The sequence below is a fragment of the Erythrolamprus reginae genome, chromosome Z (assembly GCF_031021105.1).
Source record: "Erythrolamprus reginae isolate rEryReg1 chromosome Z, rEryReg1.hap1, whole genome shotgun sequence".
NCBI classification, from domain to species: Eukaryota; Metazoa; Chordata; class Lepidosauria; order Squamata; family Dipsadidae; genus Erythrolamprus; species Erythrolamprus reginae.
The window spans coordinates 70,822,202-70,842,623 of NC_091963.1; the positions used below are offsets into that span (position 1 = coordinate 70,822,202).

The window sequence follows — 20,422 nt, forward strand, 5'->3', positions numbered from 1 at the left end:
GTAACTGATGGACTAGCGGTAGATTGGATTAAACTATTCGGCATATAAAGAGAGAAATAGCTATGAAATGTGGAAGTATTCCTTTCCCAGCATCTTGTTTGGTTCAGTTTTATAATGTAAGGAGAGAAATGGGAGAGTTATTCTGAATTAATATAACTAGAAAGACAAAAGAGAAATTATTGTACCCCGTTTTGGAGAAACATGTATTTTTCCACAGGCTCACGAGCTCTTTTGTAGACTAGGCGCATTTCCAGGTAAGAAAAGGAGTAGAGTCTTTGAGGCAGCAGGAGACCGGATTCACTTTCCCTTTGCGTCAAATCGACGTTGGATGGGGATAGCACGATTATGCAGGACGGCAGGTAGCTACTTGGTGGCTTGCCGGGAGTTCAGATTCTGAGACCTTGTCGAAAACTATTCGGTTCCGCTCCAAAGCCAGTGTGTAAGTGTGCCACCATGGACAAGAGCGCCGTAGTCAAAATAGGAGCAGTGGCCAGTGCCACTGTGTGCGCCCTGTTTGGGGGAGTAGTCCTGGCTCAATACGTCTTCACCGTAAAGAAGAAAACGGGCAGGAAAACGAAGATTATAGAGATGGTAAGCACGCTTTAGGATTCTAAATGCCTAGTTTTGTGCTTTCTCTCTGAATGTTATCAAGACTTGCAACTAGTGCTTATCTATTTTGGCACTACTGATTGAAAATGAACGTTAACTAATAGAATGAGGGTAGAAATCTAGGCCTCTGAAAATGAATAAAATTGCAGTAATAATACTTAGTTTACCTATTAGAAATGATGTGGAAGGAAGTTGGTAAACCAAACAGACATAATTGACTTATTTATTTATTTATTTATTTATTTGTCAAACATAGGATTGTAGTAGTTGGTATAAACATAACATAAGTAAAAAGTAACAATAAAAGAGAACAACTCTTCCAAGATAAAATAAATATTTTATTCAATTGTCAAACATATAGGATAGTAGTAGTTGGTATAAACATAAAGAGACCAGATTTTAAGATTGGGAAAGAGGGACCTCATTGAGGGGGGAGGGGGAGTTTAGTAAAAAAAAATAGCAATTTTTCTCTCTCTATTCCTATCTCCCTTTCTCTCTATTTCTCACTCACTCCCTCTTTCTCTCTTCCTTCCTTCCTCTTTCTCTCTCTCTCCATCCATCTTTCTTTCTCTCTTCCTTTCTTACTCTCTTTTTTTGCTCTCTCTTCCTTCCTCCCTCTATCTGTCTGTCTCTCTCCCTCCTTCCCTCCCTCTCTCTTTCTCTTTCTTTTCCTCCCTCCTTTCCTTTCTCTCTCTTTCTTTCTCTCTCTCTATTCCTTCCTCCCTCTTTCTCTCTTCCCTCCCTCTCGCTCTCTTTCTTTCCCTCTCCCTCCCTTTCTCTCTCTTTCCCTCCCTCCCCAACACCGCACTTTAACAGTAGGCTGTGCTACTGAAAGTGCAATCCCCTGGGAGCTGTGGAGGAACTTTGCTTGGGAATAGCATCCTGAGTGCGGACTCTCTCCTGTTGAGACACAGGGCAGAGGAGTCGGGGAGGGGTATGATGAGCTGACACCCTCTCTCACACACACACACACACACACCTCTCACACTCTCCCCTCCGCCCCCGAGAATCCTTTAGCTCAGCACAGCATTTCCCAGGAGGGGGCAAGGCGGGGGTAGGAGGGAGAGATCTGTTGGTCTTCCCGTAGCTGGAAAGCCAGTCCATTGACCTCAAAGGTGGTCGTTTCTGAGTTGAGTGCTATGGGGACCAAGGCTGCGAGTTCAAAGGCCTGTTTGTACTTCTCCAAGGCACCCGCCAGCTCCTGTTTCTCCCGCAAGACATCCCCTGCACAGCTGGTGCGCTCTGTTCTTAGCCAGGAAACATTTTTCCAGGCAGCTGCCCAGCACCACGTTCGCACGGAGGTCGGCAGGGGTTTGGCAGGCCATGCTGGGGGCTGCAGGAGAGGCACAAGCAGAGATGGGACACTGGACGGCACAGCGGACACCCTGACCACCGCCACTGCTCTGGGTGCTGCGCTCGTGGAGGAGATGCAGGCATGAAGGGCAGCCGAGCGGCTCCGGAAGGCAGTAGCAAGCAGGTCCCCCTTCCGGGGTACCCCCGCCATCCCCGGACCCTGCCAGGGAGGCAGCTGTAGTTTCTTCTCGCGGACGGGAAGAACAAAACTCTCAGTCAGCTCGGCAACTCCTCAGGGCGCAAGCGGGCCAGTCTGGCAGCGACATTGCATGAGTCCAATGCTTCGGCCATACACCCTGTTCTGTGAGCTGTAGCTCGGTTTGCCCTTCTTCGCGGCTTCAAAGTTTTTTCCTGGCACCAAAGAGTAGAATCTGCCAGGAAAAAACTTTGAAGCCACGAAAAAGGAAACTCAGCTTCCGTGCTGCCCAAAATCCGCCGGTGTAGAGGTCCAGCAATCTCCAGTCGGTGGCTTCTTTCAAAAAATTGGGACTTTTTAAGAATGCCATGGGACGCGGGGCAAATTACTAAAATGTGTGACTTTTCCCGCAGAAAGCGGGACGTCTGGTCACGTTATATAAACATAACATAAGTAAAAAGTAATAATAAATCAACTCTTCCAAGATGATGATGAAAACAGTTGCCTAGACAGATAATGGGGAATCCAAGTTGTAAAAAACATTGAAATCTTAGTGTTAGAGTTGTTATCCCATGTTAGAGTTTAGAACAAGTTGTTAGACAGACTAGAACTACCTATAAACAGACCCAATAATATTGAGAACCAACAAAACAAGCAGAAACTATCCAGCCATGAGGAATCCAAAACCTACTGGACAAAGGCAAGACAACTGGCCATAAGTGATTGAACCCAACTGCCCAATAAACCCACGAAGCTTCAATCCACCCCAGCGCACCTCAGGATCACAAGCCCCACCTAGTTAACCCCAGCGCTCCCCAGGACCACCAGCCCCAGCAAACCCACCCCAGGACTATCCCCAACTCAGTAAATGCCAGCAGCCTGATCCCTTGCGGAGCCTAGCTTACCCGGTCCCATCCAAGTTGCCATCCGAGGCTTGGAGCCGCAATGTAGCCTGCCTGAACTCTGTTCCTGCAGAGCCATCCGAGGCGTGTAAGCCTCAGTGTCATCCAAGACTTGTAAACCGCAGCAGAGCCATCCCGAAGGTCTCTGCCTGCTTGGAAATATCCCCTGCTGAGCGCTCTGTCTGATCATTTCCCTGCTGAGCCCAGAGCCATCCAAAGTTTTGAGCGAAGCTTCCTGCCTGCCAGAGCCCTGCTGAGCCCTCCAAAGCGGCGGTGGCACTCTGTAGAGCCATTTGAAGCTCAGAGCTAGCAAAAATTGCCTGATTTTAAATTCCCAGCTGAGCCATTCAGTCAGCAGTGAAAGACTCTGCAAACCGCCCAAGTCCAGCTGCTAGTGTAAGGACTCTTGAAGACGCCTGATCCCCTGAGTGATTCCCTGTGCATTAGAAGTCCAGCTGGTAAAGCGGAGGACTTTGAAGACGCCTACCATCCAGCTTTGCAAACTGTAATTAGCAGCTCTGCAATAAGCAGCTCTTCAAACTGCAATCAGCTCTATTATTTAGTAGTCGGAAGTGCCTCTAGCCTCCATCAACAGCAACAGAATCTCAACAGAGCGTGCATCCAAAATAAACAAACAATAATGAAACAAATAAAGTTTATTAAGCTTCATCCCAACAATCCAAATATCTGCTGCTTCATATCTCCCTCATCGTCCTCCCGACCTTAAGACTACCACCATTTAGAGATATACAAAGAACCAGTCCATGTGGTTCATCTCCATATCCTCTTCAAAGCCTCCTCACAGCATCAACAGCACCACCCCTATCAGATTACCTTGTAAGAGAAGAAATCCTCTAGCATCCCAAGCCATCCACATTCCATTGCCCCCTTCCTCAACCAGAGTGTTACAAAGCAATAAAAAGCTATAAGCAGTAAAGCAATAAAACCCAGTGACCAGATATGCTAGGCAAAAAAAAATGCCAAACCCTCCATGTAAATAATCCTGATTTAAATGCAACGACTCTATTAATATACATGAAGGATCCAAAAAAATGACACTCCTGCAACCAATCATCACACCATGTCTGCCTTAACATAATTAAACAAATTGCCACCTTTCTTCAAGAAAATTGCTCATTCTTCTATTTCTGCTCATCTTGTACTCCCAAACCTGACTCACTCAATAACTTGTCTGATGAGATCCTCACCCTAAGAGCAATCACTAAAACACAACAATCATACATAGAAAGCATCGAACCACGGCTTGCTTCTATGGAAAAAATTATCCAAGATTTGATAAACGCAAAACCACTAAATCAATTACCCTATACCACTCCACCACCACCTGTTTATACTCCACCAAGACCACCTCAACATCTACCTCTACCTACAAACTCAACTACTGACATCCCCACCCTTGTTAAAGATGCCATGGAATGCGAACAAAAGTGACTGAATGCCATCCTCTTTGGCCTTGAGGAAAATGGGGAATCTGATTTAGCAAATATAGATAACATTATCCGCTGCCAGATTCCACAAACAATTGCCCCTGATGACATCTTAGGGGTTACTAGAAATGGCCCATACTCAGGTACAGTGATAAATCAGTGGCCCCCCATTTCTGTAGAGTGGTCTGTAAAAGTGAAACTACAAAACAACAGTTCATCAAGATCATGAACTCCATTGCCAGAAATAACACCAACTACAATAAACTTAGATCCAGACCAGATCTATCTCTACTTCAACGCATCCGCTTTCATGAACAATGGGCTGAATTTAAGAGATGTCTTGATCTTGGTGAAACTAACCTTTACATAGATTACCACACTGAATGCATCAAAACCAAGACCCACAACCCTCCCTTCATCTTCCCACCCACCAACCCTCCTCATCCATCCTACACTTCCCAACCTGCCATCCCTCATCAACAAATCGACATCCCCATCACTTCCAACCAAGAATAGGAAAGCGTGCCCCTTACTTCTTCAATTCAATCCAATCCAATTTCAATTCAACCCAGTCTAATTTCAATCCAGAATCCAAACTCAATCTCAAATGTAAACTAATCAATGCAAGAAGTATAGTTAACAAGTTGCCTGAATTCCTCCTCCTACTTGACACCAACATATTTGACATAATCTTTGTCTGTGAAACATAGCTAAATACAGTGATCCCCCGATCATTGCGAGGGTTCCGTTCCAGGACCCCCCGCAACGAGCGGGTTTTCGCGAAGTAGCGCTGCGGAAGTAAAAGCACCATCTGCGCATGCGCAGATGGTGTTTTTACTTCCGCAGCGCTAGCGAGGAGCCGAAGATTGGGGGTGGGGCGGCTGTTTTAAAACGTCGCCGCCGGCATGGGGGGCTTGCCAGCACCCCCCGGACCTCCAACCCGGGTTTGGGGGGCTGCTAGGAAGCTCCCCATGCCGGCGGCGACGTTTTAAAACAGCCGCGCGGCTTCCCAACTGAGTCCCGAAGACAAACGTCAAAGGCGAACTTCCGCGTTTGTCTTCGGGACTCATTGGGAAGCTGCGCGGCTGTTTTAAAACGTCGCCGCCGGCATGGGGGGCTTCCTAGCAGCCCCCCAAACCCGGGTTGGGGGTCCGGGGGGTGCTGGCAAGCCCCCCATGCCAGCGGCGACGTTTTAAAACAGCCGCACCGCCCCCAATCTTCGGCTCCTTGCTAGCGGGCAGGCAGGCGGCGGACAAGCCGTTCGCTGGCGCTCGCTCTCGCCGCTTTCCAGCTGAGTCCTGAAGCGAATTCGCTTCAGGACTCAGCTGGGAAGCGGCGAGAATGAACGGCGTGGGTGGGCGATGCGCGAGCGGGCGGCGGACAAGCCGTTCGCTGGCGCTCGCTCTCGCCGCTTTCCAGCTGAGTCCTGAAGCGAATTCGCTTCAGGACTCAGCTGGGAAGCGGCGAGAATGAACGGCGTGGGCGGGCGATGCGTGAGCGGGCGGCGGACAAGCCGTTCACTGGCGCTCGCTGTCCCGCTTTCCAGCTGAGTCCTGAAGCGAATTTGCTTCAGGACTCAGCTGGGAAGCGGTGAGAATGAACGGCGTGGGCGGGCGATGCGCAAGCGGGCGGCGGACAAGCCGTTCGCTAGCGCTCGCTCTCGCCGCTTTCCAGCTGAGTCCTGAAGCGAATTCGCTTCAGGACTCAGCTGAAAAGAGGCGAGAATGAACGGCGTGGGTGGGCGAAGGGTGGGCGGCAGCGAGGAGTTTGCGTGGGCGGTGGGGAAACTCCTTGCTGATGCCCGCCGCTCGCCCTCCCGCTAGCAAGAGGGGGAAGACCTAGGGAAGCCGCCCAGCAGCTGATCTGCCCGGCGCCATCTACGCATGCGTGCCCATAGAAAAAAGGGCGCGCATACGCAGATGGTGTTTTTACTTCCGGGTTGCAAAATCGCAAATTAGCCCGTTCGCAATGATCGGGAACGCAATAACCGGGGGATCACTGTACATCCTATCCTGACTCCATCATCACATCAAGTAACTACCTTGTCTTTCGGTCTGACTGTGAATCCCACAGAGGAGGCAGTGTAGCTATATTCTATTAAAAAAATCACTCAATCTAAAAAACATCCAAGTTACACATGATCTTATCCTCCCTGAAACCATTATATCTTTCCCTCAATACCCCACTTTGCTTCGTACTGTGCTACAGAACTCCTGACTATGACATCACACATGCAATCAAATTAACCTCACTACTAACGGGGGGCTACCTCCTGCCCTTGCCCCATTATCTTCCTGGGCAACCTCAACCTACCACACATCAACTGGACCTTAAATGAAAGCTGCATGCAACCCATCCATATACCTTATACAACACAGTCACCAGCTTGGGACTTGGCCAATTAGTATCAAATAATACTAGACTCAACAGCTATCTTGACCTCATATTCTGTAATAGCAAAAGTGCAATTTATGGACTGTATGTAAAAGAACCCTTTTCCAACAGCAATCATAGTATGATTAACTTCAGCCTCAATCTACACCATGCTAACATTCACCTGACTAATGTGTCACTTTAGTACAATTTTAGGAAAGCCAACTATGAACTCATAGATGCCAATCTCTCAGTTCTTGACTGGCAAACTTTATTTTCTAACTACAACACTATTGATGAACTCTGCAACATATTTTTACTCCAAATTAAAAGATTTATCAGACTACATGTATGTACCTTTAACATCAACCAGAAGTAAAAGGAAAAATAAGTTACCTGTCTCAATAAGGAAGCTACAAACCCAAAAAAAGATCTCTCTGGTGTAAAAACAAAAAAGGCCAAGTAACCAACTTCAAAAGCCGCTACAAAAGCATATGCCAGCAAATAAAAGCAGAATGTCTCAAGCATCACAGCAAACAAGAGGGAAATCTCCTTTGCACCAAATCTAACCGAGCCTTCTACAACTTTGTCAACAACAAACTCAAGGACTCTAGACCTATCCCACCTCTCGTAGGACCCAACAACAAAGAATATCATGATGATACATCCAAAGCTAATCTTTTCAACTCTTTCTTTGGCTCTGTCTTTGTTAACAGCCATCCCCCATCTTCACAAATCGCACCTCAAACTGTCTCAATGACCTAACCCAAATAGAGTACACTGTAGACCGCATTGAAAAAGAAATCTGGGATCTCAAACCTTCTCTAGTTGGACCAGACGGTCTTTGTGCATACTCCCTTCTGCTATAGTTGAACCAGTAAGCATTATCTTCCAAAAATCCTTCAGGACCAGTACACTCCCCAAGCTATAGTCAAAAGTAATGTTCATCCCCATCTTCAAAAAAGGAGAGCCTTCTCCCATTGATAACTATAGACCAATATCACTATGCTGCGTCTCATGCAAAGTCATGGAATCAATTATAAATTAATCAATTATCTTCACTTAGAATCTAATAACCTACTCTCTAACAAACAATTTTGATTCAGAAGGAAATTATCCTGCAACCTGCAACAACTTCACTGAAAAAACATATGGACTACCCATCTAGATCAAGGAAAATCCATTGATGCAATTTATATTGACTTCTGCAAAGCCTTCAATTCAGTGGTCCACGACAAACTACTCCTAAAACTCAAATCCTATGGCATCTCAGGATTCCTCCATAGCTGGATTACAGCATTCCTGTCAAACTGGCAACAAGTTGTCAAAATAGGAAGCGCCATATCCACCCTCGTCCCTGTTAAAAGTGGTGTTCTCCAAGGCAGCGTACTGGGACCAACTCTATTCATTCTCTACATCAACGACCTTTGCGATCATATCACAAGCAACTGTGTTCTTTTCGCCAACAATGCAAAACTATTCAACACCTCTGACAACACAACTATTCTCCAAAAAGACCATGACTCTGTTTCAGATTGGTCTAACACCTGGCAACTCCAAATATCAACTAACAAATGCTCTGTCCTCCACATCGGCAAAAAGAATCCGAACTCCATTTATAAACTGAATAAACAAAATCTCACAGATAACCTCCACTCAGTAAAAAACCTTGGAATTCTAATATCAAATGACCTAAGTGCCAAAGCCCACTGCGACAACATCACCAAAAAGGCTTCTAGAGTTGTTAACCTAATCCTACATAGCTTCTGCTCCGGCAATCTCGCACTACTCACCAGAGCTTACAAAACTTTCACCAGACCCATCCTCAAATATAGTTCATCTGTTTGGAACACATACCACATTTCAGACACTAACACCCTTGAAAATGTCCAAAAATACTTCGCCAGAAGAGCCCTTCACTCCTCCACTCAAAATGGAAAACCCTACGAAACTAGACTTACAATGCTGGATCTAGAAAGCTTAGAACTACGACGCCTTAAACATGATCTAAATATTGCCCACAAGATAATATGCTGCAACATCCTGCCTGTCAACGACTACTTCACCTTCAACCACAACAACACAAGAGCAGACAACAGATTTAAACTTAATATTAACCGCTCCAAACGTGACTGTAAAAAATACAATTTTATTAATCGAGTTGTTGAAGCATGGAACACATTACCAGACTTCATAGTGTCATTCCCTAACCCCCAACATTTTACCCTTACACTATCCACGATTGATGTGTCCAGATTCCTAAGAGGTCAGTAAGGGGCGTGCATAAGTGCACCAGCGTGCCTTGTGTCCCCTGCCCAATTGTTTCTCCTATATCTCCTATATCTTTCCTTCCATTCCTATATCTTTTCCTCTATCGTTCATTGACTTATTTTATTCTTATATCTTCTATTCTTTCTGTGATATATTCTACTATGAGTATATTCTCCATAACCTTAATTGTGTATTGGACAAAATAAATATACATAAATAAGTAAGTAAGTAAGTAAGATAGGGATGGCAGGCAGAGTGGTGTATTTATACATGGACCTCTTAGAAACATAGAAAGGTCGACTGTAATCTAAAGTTTTTGGGGTTTGGGGAAGAAACTACAGTCAGGTAGTGCATTCCAGGCATTGATCACTCTATTGCTGAAGTCCTATTTTCTGCAGTTGAATTTGGAGCATTTACATTTAGTGTGAATCTATTATGTGCTTGCGTATTGCTGTGGTTGAAAGTGAAGTAGTCATTAATAGGAAATACATTTTGGTATATGATTTTATGAACTACATTTAGATCAGATTGGAGCTGACATAGTTGTAAATTGTCTAATCCCAGTATTTTAGATCGGGTAGAATAAGGTATTTTGTTGTGAGCAGAGGAGTGAAGGATTCTTCTTGTGAAATATTTCTGATATTGTTTGTTGGTTTGTTTGTGTTGGACGTGATCTTGTACATTAGTGGATTCCCGTTTTCTTTGCTTCTGGTGTGCTGTGCGTGCAGCTTCCGATGTCCTGCTTGTAGACGCACACATCCCCGTGTGTTTTTGCTTCTGCATGTGCGCAGGAAGTAAAATTTTGCAAGGGGACACATGCACACATGAGATTTCGGCAAAAGCAAAAACATGCTGGGACACACAAACGCAGGACACCTGAAGCTGTGCGTGCAGCTCAACTTTTACTACCGATGCAGCATCCTTGACCATTCTGATAGGAACCCACTACTGCTTATTAGTCATCTAGTTCAATCCCCTACTTTATTCAAGAGAAATTATCCCCCTCGAAAAATGGATTTGCAATTTGGTTGTCCTCCTGAACACACAGCTTAGATTAGAACAACATCTAAAAGCTGTAGTCAGGGGGACCTTTATGCAGGTTTTTATTTTATTTATAATTAGAATTGAAAGGGACCTTGCATATTTTCCAACCCCCTGCTCAAGCAGGAAACCTTACACCACCCCAACCAGATGGCAGTCCAATTTCCTTTTGAATGTATCGAGTGATGGGGCATTCACAACTTTCACTGGCAAGCCATTCCACTGGTTGATCACTCTCACCCTCAGAAAGTTCCTCTTTATTTCCAGGTTGAATCTCTCTTTGGTCAGCTTTCATCCATTGTTCCTTGTCTGGCCTTCTGATGATTTGGAAAACAGCCTGACCCCTCTCCTCTCTGTCACAACCCCTTATGTATTGGAAGACTGCTATGATGTCTCCTTTGGCCCTTCTCTTCATTAGACTATCCATGCCCAATTCCTGCAACCTTTCTTCATATGTTTTAGTTTCTGGTCCCCTTATCATGCTGGTTGCTCTCTTCTGCACTTTCTCTAGAGTTTCAATGTCTTTTTTGTTGTGTGGTGACCAAAACTGAATGCAGTACTCTAGGTGTGGTCTAACTAAGACTTTATAGAGTGGTATTAGTACCCCACTAATGTATCCCTCTCTTAATGCAATTTAGGATTGTATTGGCCTTTTTGGTCACCGCTGCCCATTACTTGCTCATATTTAGTTGGTTGTCCACCACAACTCCAAGATCTCTCTTGCAGTCACTGCTATTGAGTGTGGTTTCACGCAATTTGCATGAATGTCTTTGATTTTCCTTTCCTAGGTGTAGGATTTTACTTTTCTCTGCATTGAACTTCATTTTATTTATTTGGGCCCACTGTACAAGTCTGTGAAGATCAATCTGTATCTTGAGCCTGTCCTCTGGAATATTGGCTACTCCCACCAGCTTGGTGTCATCTGTAAATTTGATTAGTTCCCCTTCCATTCCCTCATCTAGGTCATTAATGAATATATTAAAAAGTACTTGGCCTATTGTATTAGTATTGTATTAATACCTGATATGCAGTGCGGGTTCTAGACAGGTGAGCTGTATTCCAGAAATGGTCTAACAAATGTTTTGTAAGCTCTGGTTGGCAGTGTAATATTGCCAGAGGAGAATCTATGTAAGATTATATTAATAACTTTTAGTGCTTTTTTGGCAATGTTGTTACAGTGGGATCTAGCACTGAGATCATTGGATATGAGTATTCCAAGGTCTTTGACAGAATGAAGGTCATCTACAAGTTTGTTTCCTCCAAGCTTCTATTTTGTATTCTTATTATTTTTCCCAATGTGTAAGACAGAGCATTTGTTAGTTAAGATTTGAAGTTCCCAGTTGTTTGACCATTCTGCTACATGGCCAAGGTCTTTTTGAAGGGTAGCAGCATTCTCAGTGGTATTAAATAGCAAAGAGAACACAGTTGCTTATAATATGATCACAAAGATTGTTTATATAGAGTATGAGGAGTGTTAGTCCTAGAACACTGCCTTGAGGGATACTACTTTGATATGACACTTCCTACTTTGACATTTGTTGTCTGTTCCATTCTTAGTCTACATTACTTAGTCTACATTTTGTTATACTTGTTGTCTATGTAGACACATAGTGTTAGATATTATGTGTATACATAGAATATATAGTTTGCAATCTAAGCCTAGTTTAATGACATAAGGTACACTTATACCAGAGGTCCCCAAACTGCGGCCCATGGGCCGCATGCAGCCCGCTGAGGCCATTTATCCGGCCCGTGGGTGAGTCTGTCGGCCAGGAGAAACCCCCGTGGGCTCTGAGCCCTGCCCAGCATCTCCGGAGATCTGCATTACTTATATAATATGATCATTATCCCTTTTAATCAATGAAAAAATATGTTAATTCACTTGAGATTTTTATCTGAGGATACTTTGAGTAAGACCTTATTAAATTGCTTTAGTCAGTTCTGGTAAACATCTCTAGCCAATTGCCAAAAGACATACTTTTATCACTATTACTTTAATTTACATGTTTACATTGCAGAGAGGGAAATTAAAACTCAGCTGAATTACACTAAATATTGCTTGCATTATATATGGGATCCTCACAAGCAGTCATACTTGCAAAATCATTATTTTGTATTTTTTTATAATCCTCTAAAGCAGTGTTTCCCAACCTTTTTTGAGCCGCAGCACATTATTCATATTTTCAAAATCCTGGGGAACACTGAAAGGGGCGGGGGGGGGGGGGCGGGCTAAAGAAAAGTTTGGACAAAAAAACCCTCTCTCTTCCTTCCTTTCGCTTTATTTCTCCCTCTTTCTCTCTTTTCCTTCCTTCCCTTCTTTCTCTCTCTCCATCCCTCTTTCTTTCTTCCTCTCTTTTTTGCTCTCTTTCTCTCTCCCTCCTTCCCTTCCTCTATGTCTTTCTCTCTCCCTTGCTCTCTCTCTCTGTCTCTCTTGCTATCTCTTTCTTGCTTTTTTCTCTCTCTCTTGCTCTCTCTCTCTCTTTCACTGTCTTGCTATATGTCTCTTTCTTTCTCTTTGCCTCTCTTGCTATCTCTCTTTCTTTCTTTCTCTTTCTCTCTCTCTGTCTCTCTTGCTATGTCTCTCTTTCTCTTTCTCTTTCTCTCTCTGTGCCTCTCTTGTTAAGTCTCTCTTTTTCTCTTGCTATGTCTCTCTTTCTTTTTCTTTTTCTCTCTCTCTGCCTCTCTTGCTATGTCTCTCTTTCTCTCTCTCTTTCTCTATCTCTCTTTCTCTGCCTCTCTTTCTTGCTCTGTCTCTCTTTCTCTGCCTCTCTTGCTATGTCTCTCTTTCTCTCTCTCTCTGCCTCTCTTATATGTCTCTCTTTCTTGCTCTGTCTCTCAGCTGACTGCAAGAGGGAGCCCTGACGGCGGCAGCTGGACACCGTATATGCCAGGCCCACAGCGCCAGCATGTACGACGTCCAGCAGCACGTCCAACCGCCACCGTCAGGGCTCCCGCTTGCAGTCAGCTGAGAGAGAGAGAGAGAGCGCGCTCCCTCTCGCCGCCGCCATCTCCCTGCGGCCGCTGCGGCCCCCCCCCCCCGCTCCCATCGCCAGTGCCCTCCCGCCGGACCACAAAGGACACTTGCCGTCAACGCCAGAGAAGCTCCAGCTGGGCGGGGCGCTGCCGGTACTTCCGTCCTGGGGCTCCCGCTCGCAGCTGTCAACCGGCTCCTGCTCGATGCCGCGGTTTTCGGTGCTCTCCTGCTGGGCCCCAAAGAAGGAAGGCGGGAAAAAGGTGCGAAGAATTGAGCTCTCCTTCTTCCTGCCTTCCTTCTTTGGGGCCCAGCAGGAGAGCGCCGAAAACCGCAGCATCAAGCAGGAGCCAGTTGACAGCTGCGAGCGGGAGCCCCAGGACGGAAGTACTGGCAGCGCCCCGCCCAGCTGGAGCTTGGCGGCACACCTGGCCATGTCTCGCGGCACACTAGTGTGCCGCGGCACACCGGTTGGGAAACGCTGCTCTAAAGCAGAGATTCGTTTGTCATATGAAAGTAATCAGATGCATATTACACTAAAATTCCAAAATTTACAATATGTGATTCCTTTAAAGCTAAAAATGAAACTTAATAGAAGACTGGGAAGCATGAAGGTATTTATATGTACAATTCAGCGGGTTTTGGGTTTGTACATCATATCAAAGTATACTACGTTGTAGTTCAGTATTTTACTTCTTCAAGATGTTTGTTTGTTTGTTTGTTTGTTTGTTTATTTATTGGATTTGTATGCCGCCCCTCTCCAGAGACTCGGAGCTTCATTTAATTTAATTTAATTTAATTAGGCTGTCATCATTATGATCTTGATGGTAAATCAAACTGCTCTAAGATCTTTCCAAATATTCTTTACATCTGTTCTTGATCTTCTGCTAGTCACTTAATATTCATTCATTCATTTATTCATTCATTCAACTTCTATGACACACAACCTCGAAGGGCTCAGGGCGGCTTACATCAATATAAAAAAGCACAGTTAACAATAAAAAGAAGTCAAGTATAAATTAAAACAATAACCCCAGAAAACCCACAACTCAGCAATCCAATCAAAGCATACATATCATTCAATTCAATTTGGCTATGAGAGAAGGGTGGGGTCAATGGCCGCGGCGCCACAGGGCTTTCTCATTCCCGATCCTCCCTGCTACCGGAGGTCTGGTTTGGGGCCGGCATGCCCCACCAAGCGAACCGGCTTAGTCTTGCATTTGTGGTGGCGCGAGGTCGGCCATGCTGCCATGCCTGGCCGACGCTAGCCATGGAAGACTACGCAACACAGAGATTGAAGAAGCCTGGAAACATCTGGAAAGAGGATGGATTTGAGCAATGGCGAGGTGAAAGAAATTTAAGCAATGTGCTGGTGAGTGTGGAGAGACAGAAAGAGCTTCAAAATGGATTTTTTATTTTTTTTACTTACAGAAGCAGAAATGCCTAAAATTGGTGCGGAAGCGGCTGATTGGCTATGGGGCGATTAGCGAAAGCTTTAAAGTCATAGAAAATTGCCCAAAGTTGTTGCTTTTTTTTCTTGGAGGATATTTAAAGAATTTAAAGATTCAGAGCTTGAATTGGGATTTTATCTGGATTTATTTAAGATATTTTCTTGATGACGTCACTTCCATTTGCAACAATCCTAAGCTGCATAAACAGGGGGATATACTCCAAGACCAGAGAGGTAATAATACCACTCTATAAGGCCCTGGTCATACCGCACCTGGAGTATTGCAACCAGTTCTGGTCACCACACTTCAAAAAAGATATAGAGACTCTAGAAAGGGTGCAGAAAAAAGCAACTAAAATGATAAAGGGACTAGAGACCAGGTCATACGAGGAAAGGTTGTTGGAACTGGGCATGGATAGTCTAGTAAAAAGAAGGGCTAGGGGGGACATGATAGCTGTATACAGGTACTTGAGGGGTTGCCACAGAGAGGAGGGGGACTCACTGTTTTCCAGGGCACCAGAGGGCCGGACGAGGAACAACGGTTGGAAACTGACCAAGGAAAGATTCAACCTGGAGATAAGAAAGAATTTCCTGACAATGAGAGCGATCAACCAGTGGAACGGCCTGCCAGTGGAGGTTGTGGACTCCCCAATTTTGGACACTTTCAAGAGGAGATTGGCCTGCCATTTGGCTGGGGTGATGTAGGATTTCCTGCTCAGGCAGGAGGTTGAACTTGATGACCTGTAAGGTCCCTTTCAACTCTAATAATAAATAAAAATAAAATTGAAGAGAATAATTAATCGTGATAATTTACTGCCACCTTTCGGTTGGAGGAATCATTACAAGGAGTTTCCACGATGCATATTTGTACCAGATGGTTTTATATTTGTTTTTGTTGGAAGGATGGAAGCTATTTGTTATCTATTTATACTGTTGAAAGATTGCTGTTCCCAGCTTTGTTTTGGAACATGGCTAGTTGGAAGAAATCTTTTTGAAGTCGGGAGGAGATATTGGACATAGTCTAAAGGACATGCTGGATAATCTTATTGGAGATACATTGGAGACATTCTGGACAATCTCAGTGGAGATAGATTGGAGATAGACTGGAGTCACATCTGGGCAAGTATGCATCAAGGAACATGAAATGGAAATATGGATGCTGATAGGATTTCCAAAGAAGAAGATTTATACTAAGGGACGAAGACTTAAAAAAATTTAATCGGACCATTAATTTAAACAAGATTTTAATTGGACTTTATTATAAGGAAAGTATAATGAAATTCCAATGAGGAATTTGCTCTGATGGAGGAGGGATTAATTAAATATTAAGATTTTAATTGAGTTATATATGTAATATTGTTCAATTAAGATACTTGAGACTTATAAAACTATTCTGGTGGGTAAAATTTTGGAATAATGAACTAATATTCTTAAAAGAGAAATTGAAAATGGTTAGGTTTGGTAGAGAAGATTAGTATTAATGATTAATGTAAAGATTAAGATTTTAAATGAGTTGCATATGTAATAGTGTTTAACTAAGATATTATTGAGATTTATAAAACTACTTTGGTGGGAAAATTTTTGGAATAATTAAATAATATTATCAAAAGTGAAATTGAAAATGATTGTTCAATATTGTTTAATTAAGCTAATCGAGACTCATAAAACTACTCTGGTGGGCAAAATTTTGGAATAATGAAATAATATTATTAAAAGAGAAATTGAAAATGGTTAGGTTTGGTAGAGAAGATTAGTATTAACGATTAATGTTAAGATTAAGATTTTAATTGAGTTGTATATGTAATAATGTTTAACTAAGATATTTTTAAGATTCATACAACTACTTTGTTGGGAAAAATTTTGTAATTATGAAATAATATCAAAAGTGAAATAGAAAAGGATTAGGTTTGGTAGGTTGATTAATATTAATGATTAATGATTAATTCGGTAAATATTCTTGTTGGTTTAAACATTTGGAGGAGAGGGGTGGTGAAGAGGAAGGGAAAAGAAAATAATGGTGAGAACAAAAGTTACAGCTAAGAGGTTTTTACTAGGAATAAACAAAATTATGGAATTATATAAGTAGACGAATTATGCTATGGAATGTAGAAAAAAAGTATGGAAGTAGAAAACAATTTTAATGATATTTATTGATACCTATTTGTTAAAGAAAAGGGAATAATGATAATTAGAAATATTGATTATAGAATTTTTAATCTGGAATATGACTATTAAACTTAATTTATTGATTGTTTTTCTTCTAGAATGGGGTATGATTCCATTGGATTGAAAGTGACATAATTAGAGTAGGGTAGATGATTCCACTGGGCTTACTGTGACTTTTTTAAAAAAATTCTTAGAATAGGGTATGATGATTTTATTGGATTGAAAGTGTTATAATTAGAGTAGGGAAGATGATTTCACTGGGCTTACTGTGACTTTCCCCCCCCCCTCTCTCTCTTAGAATAGGGCACGATGATAGGTCAAAAGTGTTATAATTAGAATAGGGCAGATGATACCTCTTGGTTTACAGTGACTTTTCTTTTAGGAATAGGGTATGATAATTCTATGGATTGAAAGTGTTATTATTAGAATAGGGCAGATGATTCCACTGGGTTTACAGAGACTTTTTTTTCTAGAAAAGGGTATGATGATTCTATTGGATTGAAAATGTTATGGATTGAAAGTGTTATAACTAGATTAGGGTATGATGAGTATATGGAGTATTCAGTGTTGTTTTTGTTTCTTTCTTTTTCCTTTTTTCCCTCATTTTCTTTCCTTGTTAATTTTCTAATTTTCTAATTTTCATTTATTTTTACTTTTTAGTTTTTTATCTTTACCTATTAAAGGGAATTATTTTTAATTTGGTTTATTAATTTGGTTTAGTAATTTGGTGATATTTGGGATATACTATTTGGTGGGTTTGTCTTTTTGCCCCCCCCCCATATATTTTTAAACTATCTTTTAGCAAGTGTTGGATTTAATTTAAATACCGTTGGAGGTAATTAGACATTTTTGCTCCCTTTTTAAAAATGTTTTTTTCCTTTTATTTTAAAGGACATTTATTATGGAAGAAGGTTTAAAATACAGTGTTCCCTCGATTTTCGCGGGTTCGAACTTCGCGAATAGCCTATACCACGGTTTTTCAAAAAAATATTAATTAAAAAATACTTCGCGGGGTTTTTTCTATACCACGGCGTTTCCCGCCCAATTACTTCATACGTCATCACCAAACTAATAATTTTTGCAAATAAATAACAAAAAAAAATATTGTTAATAAATAATTATGTTGATAAATATCAGGATCACTAAGTGTCTTATTCAATGTTGAGTACCAGTAATAATTAAGGGAATGGGAAATGGTAATTTAAGGGTTTAAAGTGTTAAGGGAAGGCTTGTGATACTGCCCATAGCCAAAAATGGTGTATTTACTTTCGCATCTCTAGTTCGCGGAAATTCGACTTTCGTGGGGGGTCTCGGAACTCATCCCCTGCGAAAATCGAGGGAACACTGTATATCTGAAAACTGACCTGGAGGAGATTCTGAGAAAACTGAAATATCATGGCCTAATTAATTAGATGTGACTTAAGAGTAGGAACAGCCTAAAATGTATATTGATTAGATTAGATTAGATTTATTGGATTTATATGCCGCCCCTCTCCGCAAACTCGGGGAGGCTCACAACAATAATAAAAAACAGCACAGTACATAATACCAAATCCAATGCCCACCAATCTAATTACAATTTAAAATTAGTAATTTCATAAAAACAATCCCAGTATATATAAAAAAACAGGCACACAGTCAATCAACAGAACAACATGGGCAAGGGGGAGGTGTTTTAGTTCCCCCATGCCTGACGGCAGAGGTGGGTCTTAAGGAGTTTACGAAAGGCAGGGAGGGTGGGGGCAATCCTAATCTCAGGGGGGAGCTGGTTCCAGAGGGTCGGGCCCCCCACAGAGAAGGCTCTTCCCCTGGGTCCCGCCAGACGACATTGTTTAGTTGACGGGACCCGGAGAAGGCCAACTCTGTGGGACCTAACCGGTCGCTGGGATTCGTGCGGCAGGAGGCGGTCCCGAAGATATTCTGGTCCGGTGCCATGAAGGGCTTTATAGGTCATAACCAAAACTTTGAATTGTGACCGGAAACTGATCGGCAACCAATGCAGACTGCGGAGTGTTGGAGTAATATGGGCATACTTGGAGAGGCCCATAATTGGTCTCGCAGCTGCATTCTGCACGATCTGAAGTTTCCGAACACTTTTCAAAGGTAGCCCCATGTAGAGAGCGTTACAGTAGTCGAGCCTCGAGGTGATGAGGGCATGAGTGACTGTGAGCAATGACTCCCGATCCAAATAGGACCGCAACTGGCGTACTAGGCGAACCTGGGCAAACGCCCCCCTCGCCACAGCTGAAAGGTGTTTTTCTAATGTGAGCTGTGGATCGAGGAGGACGCCCGGAGTTGCGGACCCTCTCTGAGGGGGTCAATAATTCCCCCCCCGGGCTCAGGGGTTGCTGGAAAGCCCCTCCAGGCCGGCTGCGATCTTTTAAAACAGGCGCGCCGCTTCTCCGCTGACTCCTAAAGCGGGGAAGTTCGCCAGGAGTCAGCGGAGAAGCGGCGCACCTGTTTTAAAAGATCGCAGCCGGCCTGGGGGGGCTTTCCAGCAACCCCCAAACCCCCAACCCGGGCTCGGGGGTTGCTGGAAAGCCCCACCAGGCCGGCTGCGATCTTTTAAAACAGGCGCGCCGCTTCTCCGCTGACTCCTAAAGCGGGGAAGTTCGCCAGGAGTCAGCAGAGAAGCGGCGCGCCTGTTTTAAAAGATCGCAGCCGGCCTGGAGGGGCTTTCCAGCAACCCCCGAGCCCGAACTTCCAGCTCCTCCTCCTCGCCGGGAAGCACCGGGCACCCCTCAGCCGACGTCTTTTCCCCTCAGCCCTTGGGCTTGCACGCATTAATCGCTTTTCCATTGTTTCCTATGGGAAACAATGTTTCGACATACGAACTTTTCGACGTACGAGGCTCCTTCCGGAACCAATTAATTTCGTATGTCGGGGTTCCACTGTAATAGGAGATTTTAATGCAATTTCTGATAAAAAGAAAGATTATAAAGGTACGACTAAGACCAAAATAAGAAAACTGCTACAAGCTTCCTTCAAGCACTTATTGGCCAAATTTGCCCTAAAAGACATAAGGAGATCTGTTTGCAGAAATATATGAATCTTTATTTCTGATGAAAGGAATTCTTCACAAGGACTTATGGAACTGTATAATTTCTTATGAATCCAATGACCTGAGAATCAAAAATGATTTATTATATAACTGTGTAATTATTGTTTTTACACTTTGTTATGTTTTATTGTTGTTTGTAACATAAAATTTGAAAATAGTATGCTGATGATACCCAGTTATACATCTCCAGCCCATGTCCAGTCAGCAAAGCAGTGGAAGTGATGTGCTGGTGCCTGGAGGCTGTTGGGGTCTGGATGGGTGTCAACAAACTCAAACTCAAACTTGACAAGACAGAGTGGCTGTGGGTTTTGCTTCCCAAGGACAATTCCATCTGTCCGTCCATTACCCTGGGGGGGGGGGGTATTATTGACCCCCCTCGGAGAGGGTCCGCAACTTGGGCATCCTCCTCAACCCACAGCTGACATTAGAGCACCACCTTTCGGCTATGGCGAGGAGGGTGTTTGCCCAGGTTCCCCTGCAGCACCAGTTGTGGCCCTATTTGGATAGGGAGTCATTGCTCACAGTCACTCATGCCCTCATCACCTTGATGTTTGACTACTGCAACACTCTCTACATGGGGCTACCTTTGAAAAGTGTTCGGAAACTTCAGATCGTGCAGAATGCAGCCGCAAGAGCAATCA

General features: G+C 43.4%; 1 protein-coding gene across 8 annotated transcripts in view; it reads left to right on the forward strand.

Moving 5' to 3' along the window:
* The window catches only part of NT5C3A (5'-nucleotidase, cytosolic IIIA), a 186,841-nt gene that overhangs the window by 130 nt on the left and 166,289 nt on the right, over positions 1 to 20,422 (forward strand). For 2 of the 8 annotated variants that reach the window (XM_070726322.1, XM_070726323.1), the window contains exon 1: positions 532 to 591. The exons of 2 other annotated variants lie outside the window; for them this stretch is intronic. Coding sequence is in view for 1 of the 6 variants with exons in the window: in XM_070726324.1 (XP_070582425.1) it covers positions 454 to 591 (138 nt within the window). In the remaining 5 variants the exon portion in view is untranslated. Of the gene's footprint in view, positions 1 to 7; positions 592 to 20,422 lie in introns of those variants that run through there. 4 more of the 8 variants (XM_070726325.1, XM_070726328.1, XM_070726324.1 and 1 more) reach the window with 3 other exon arrangements.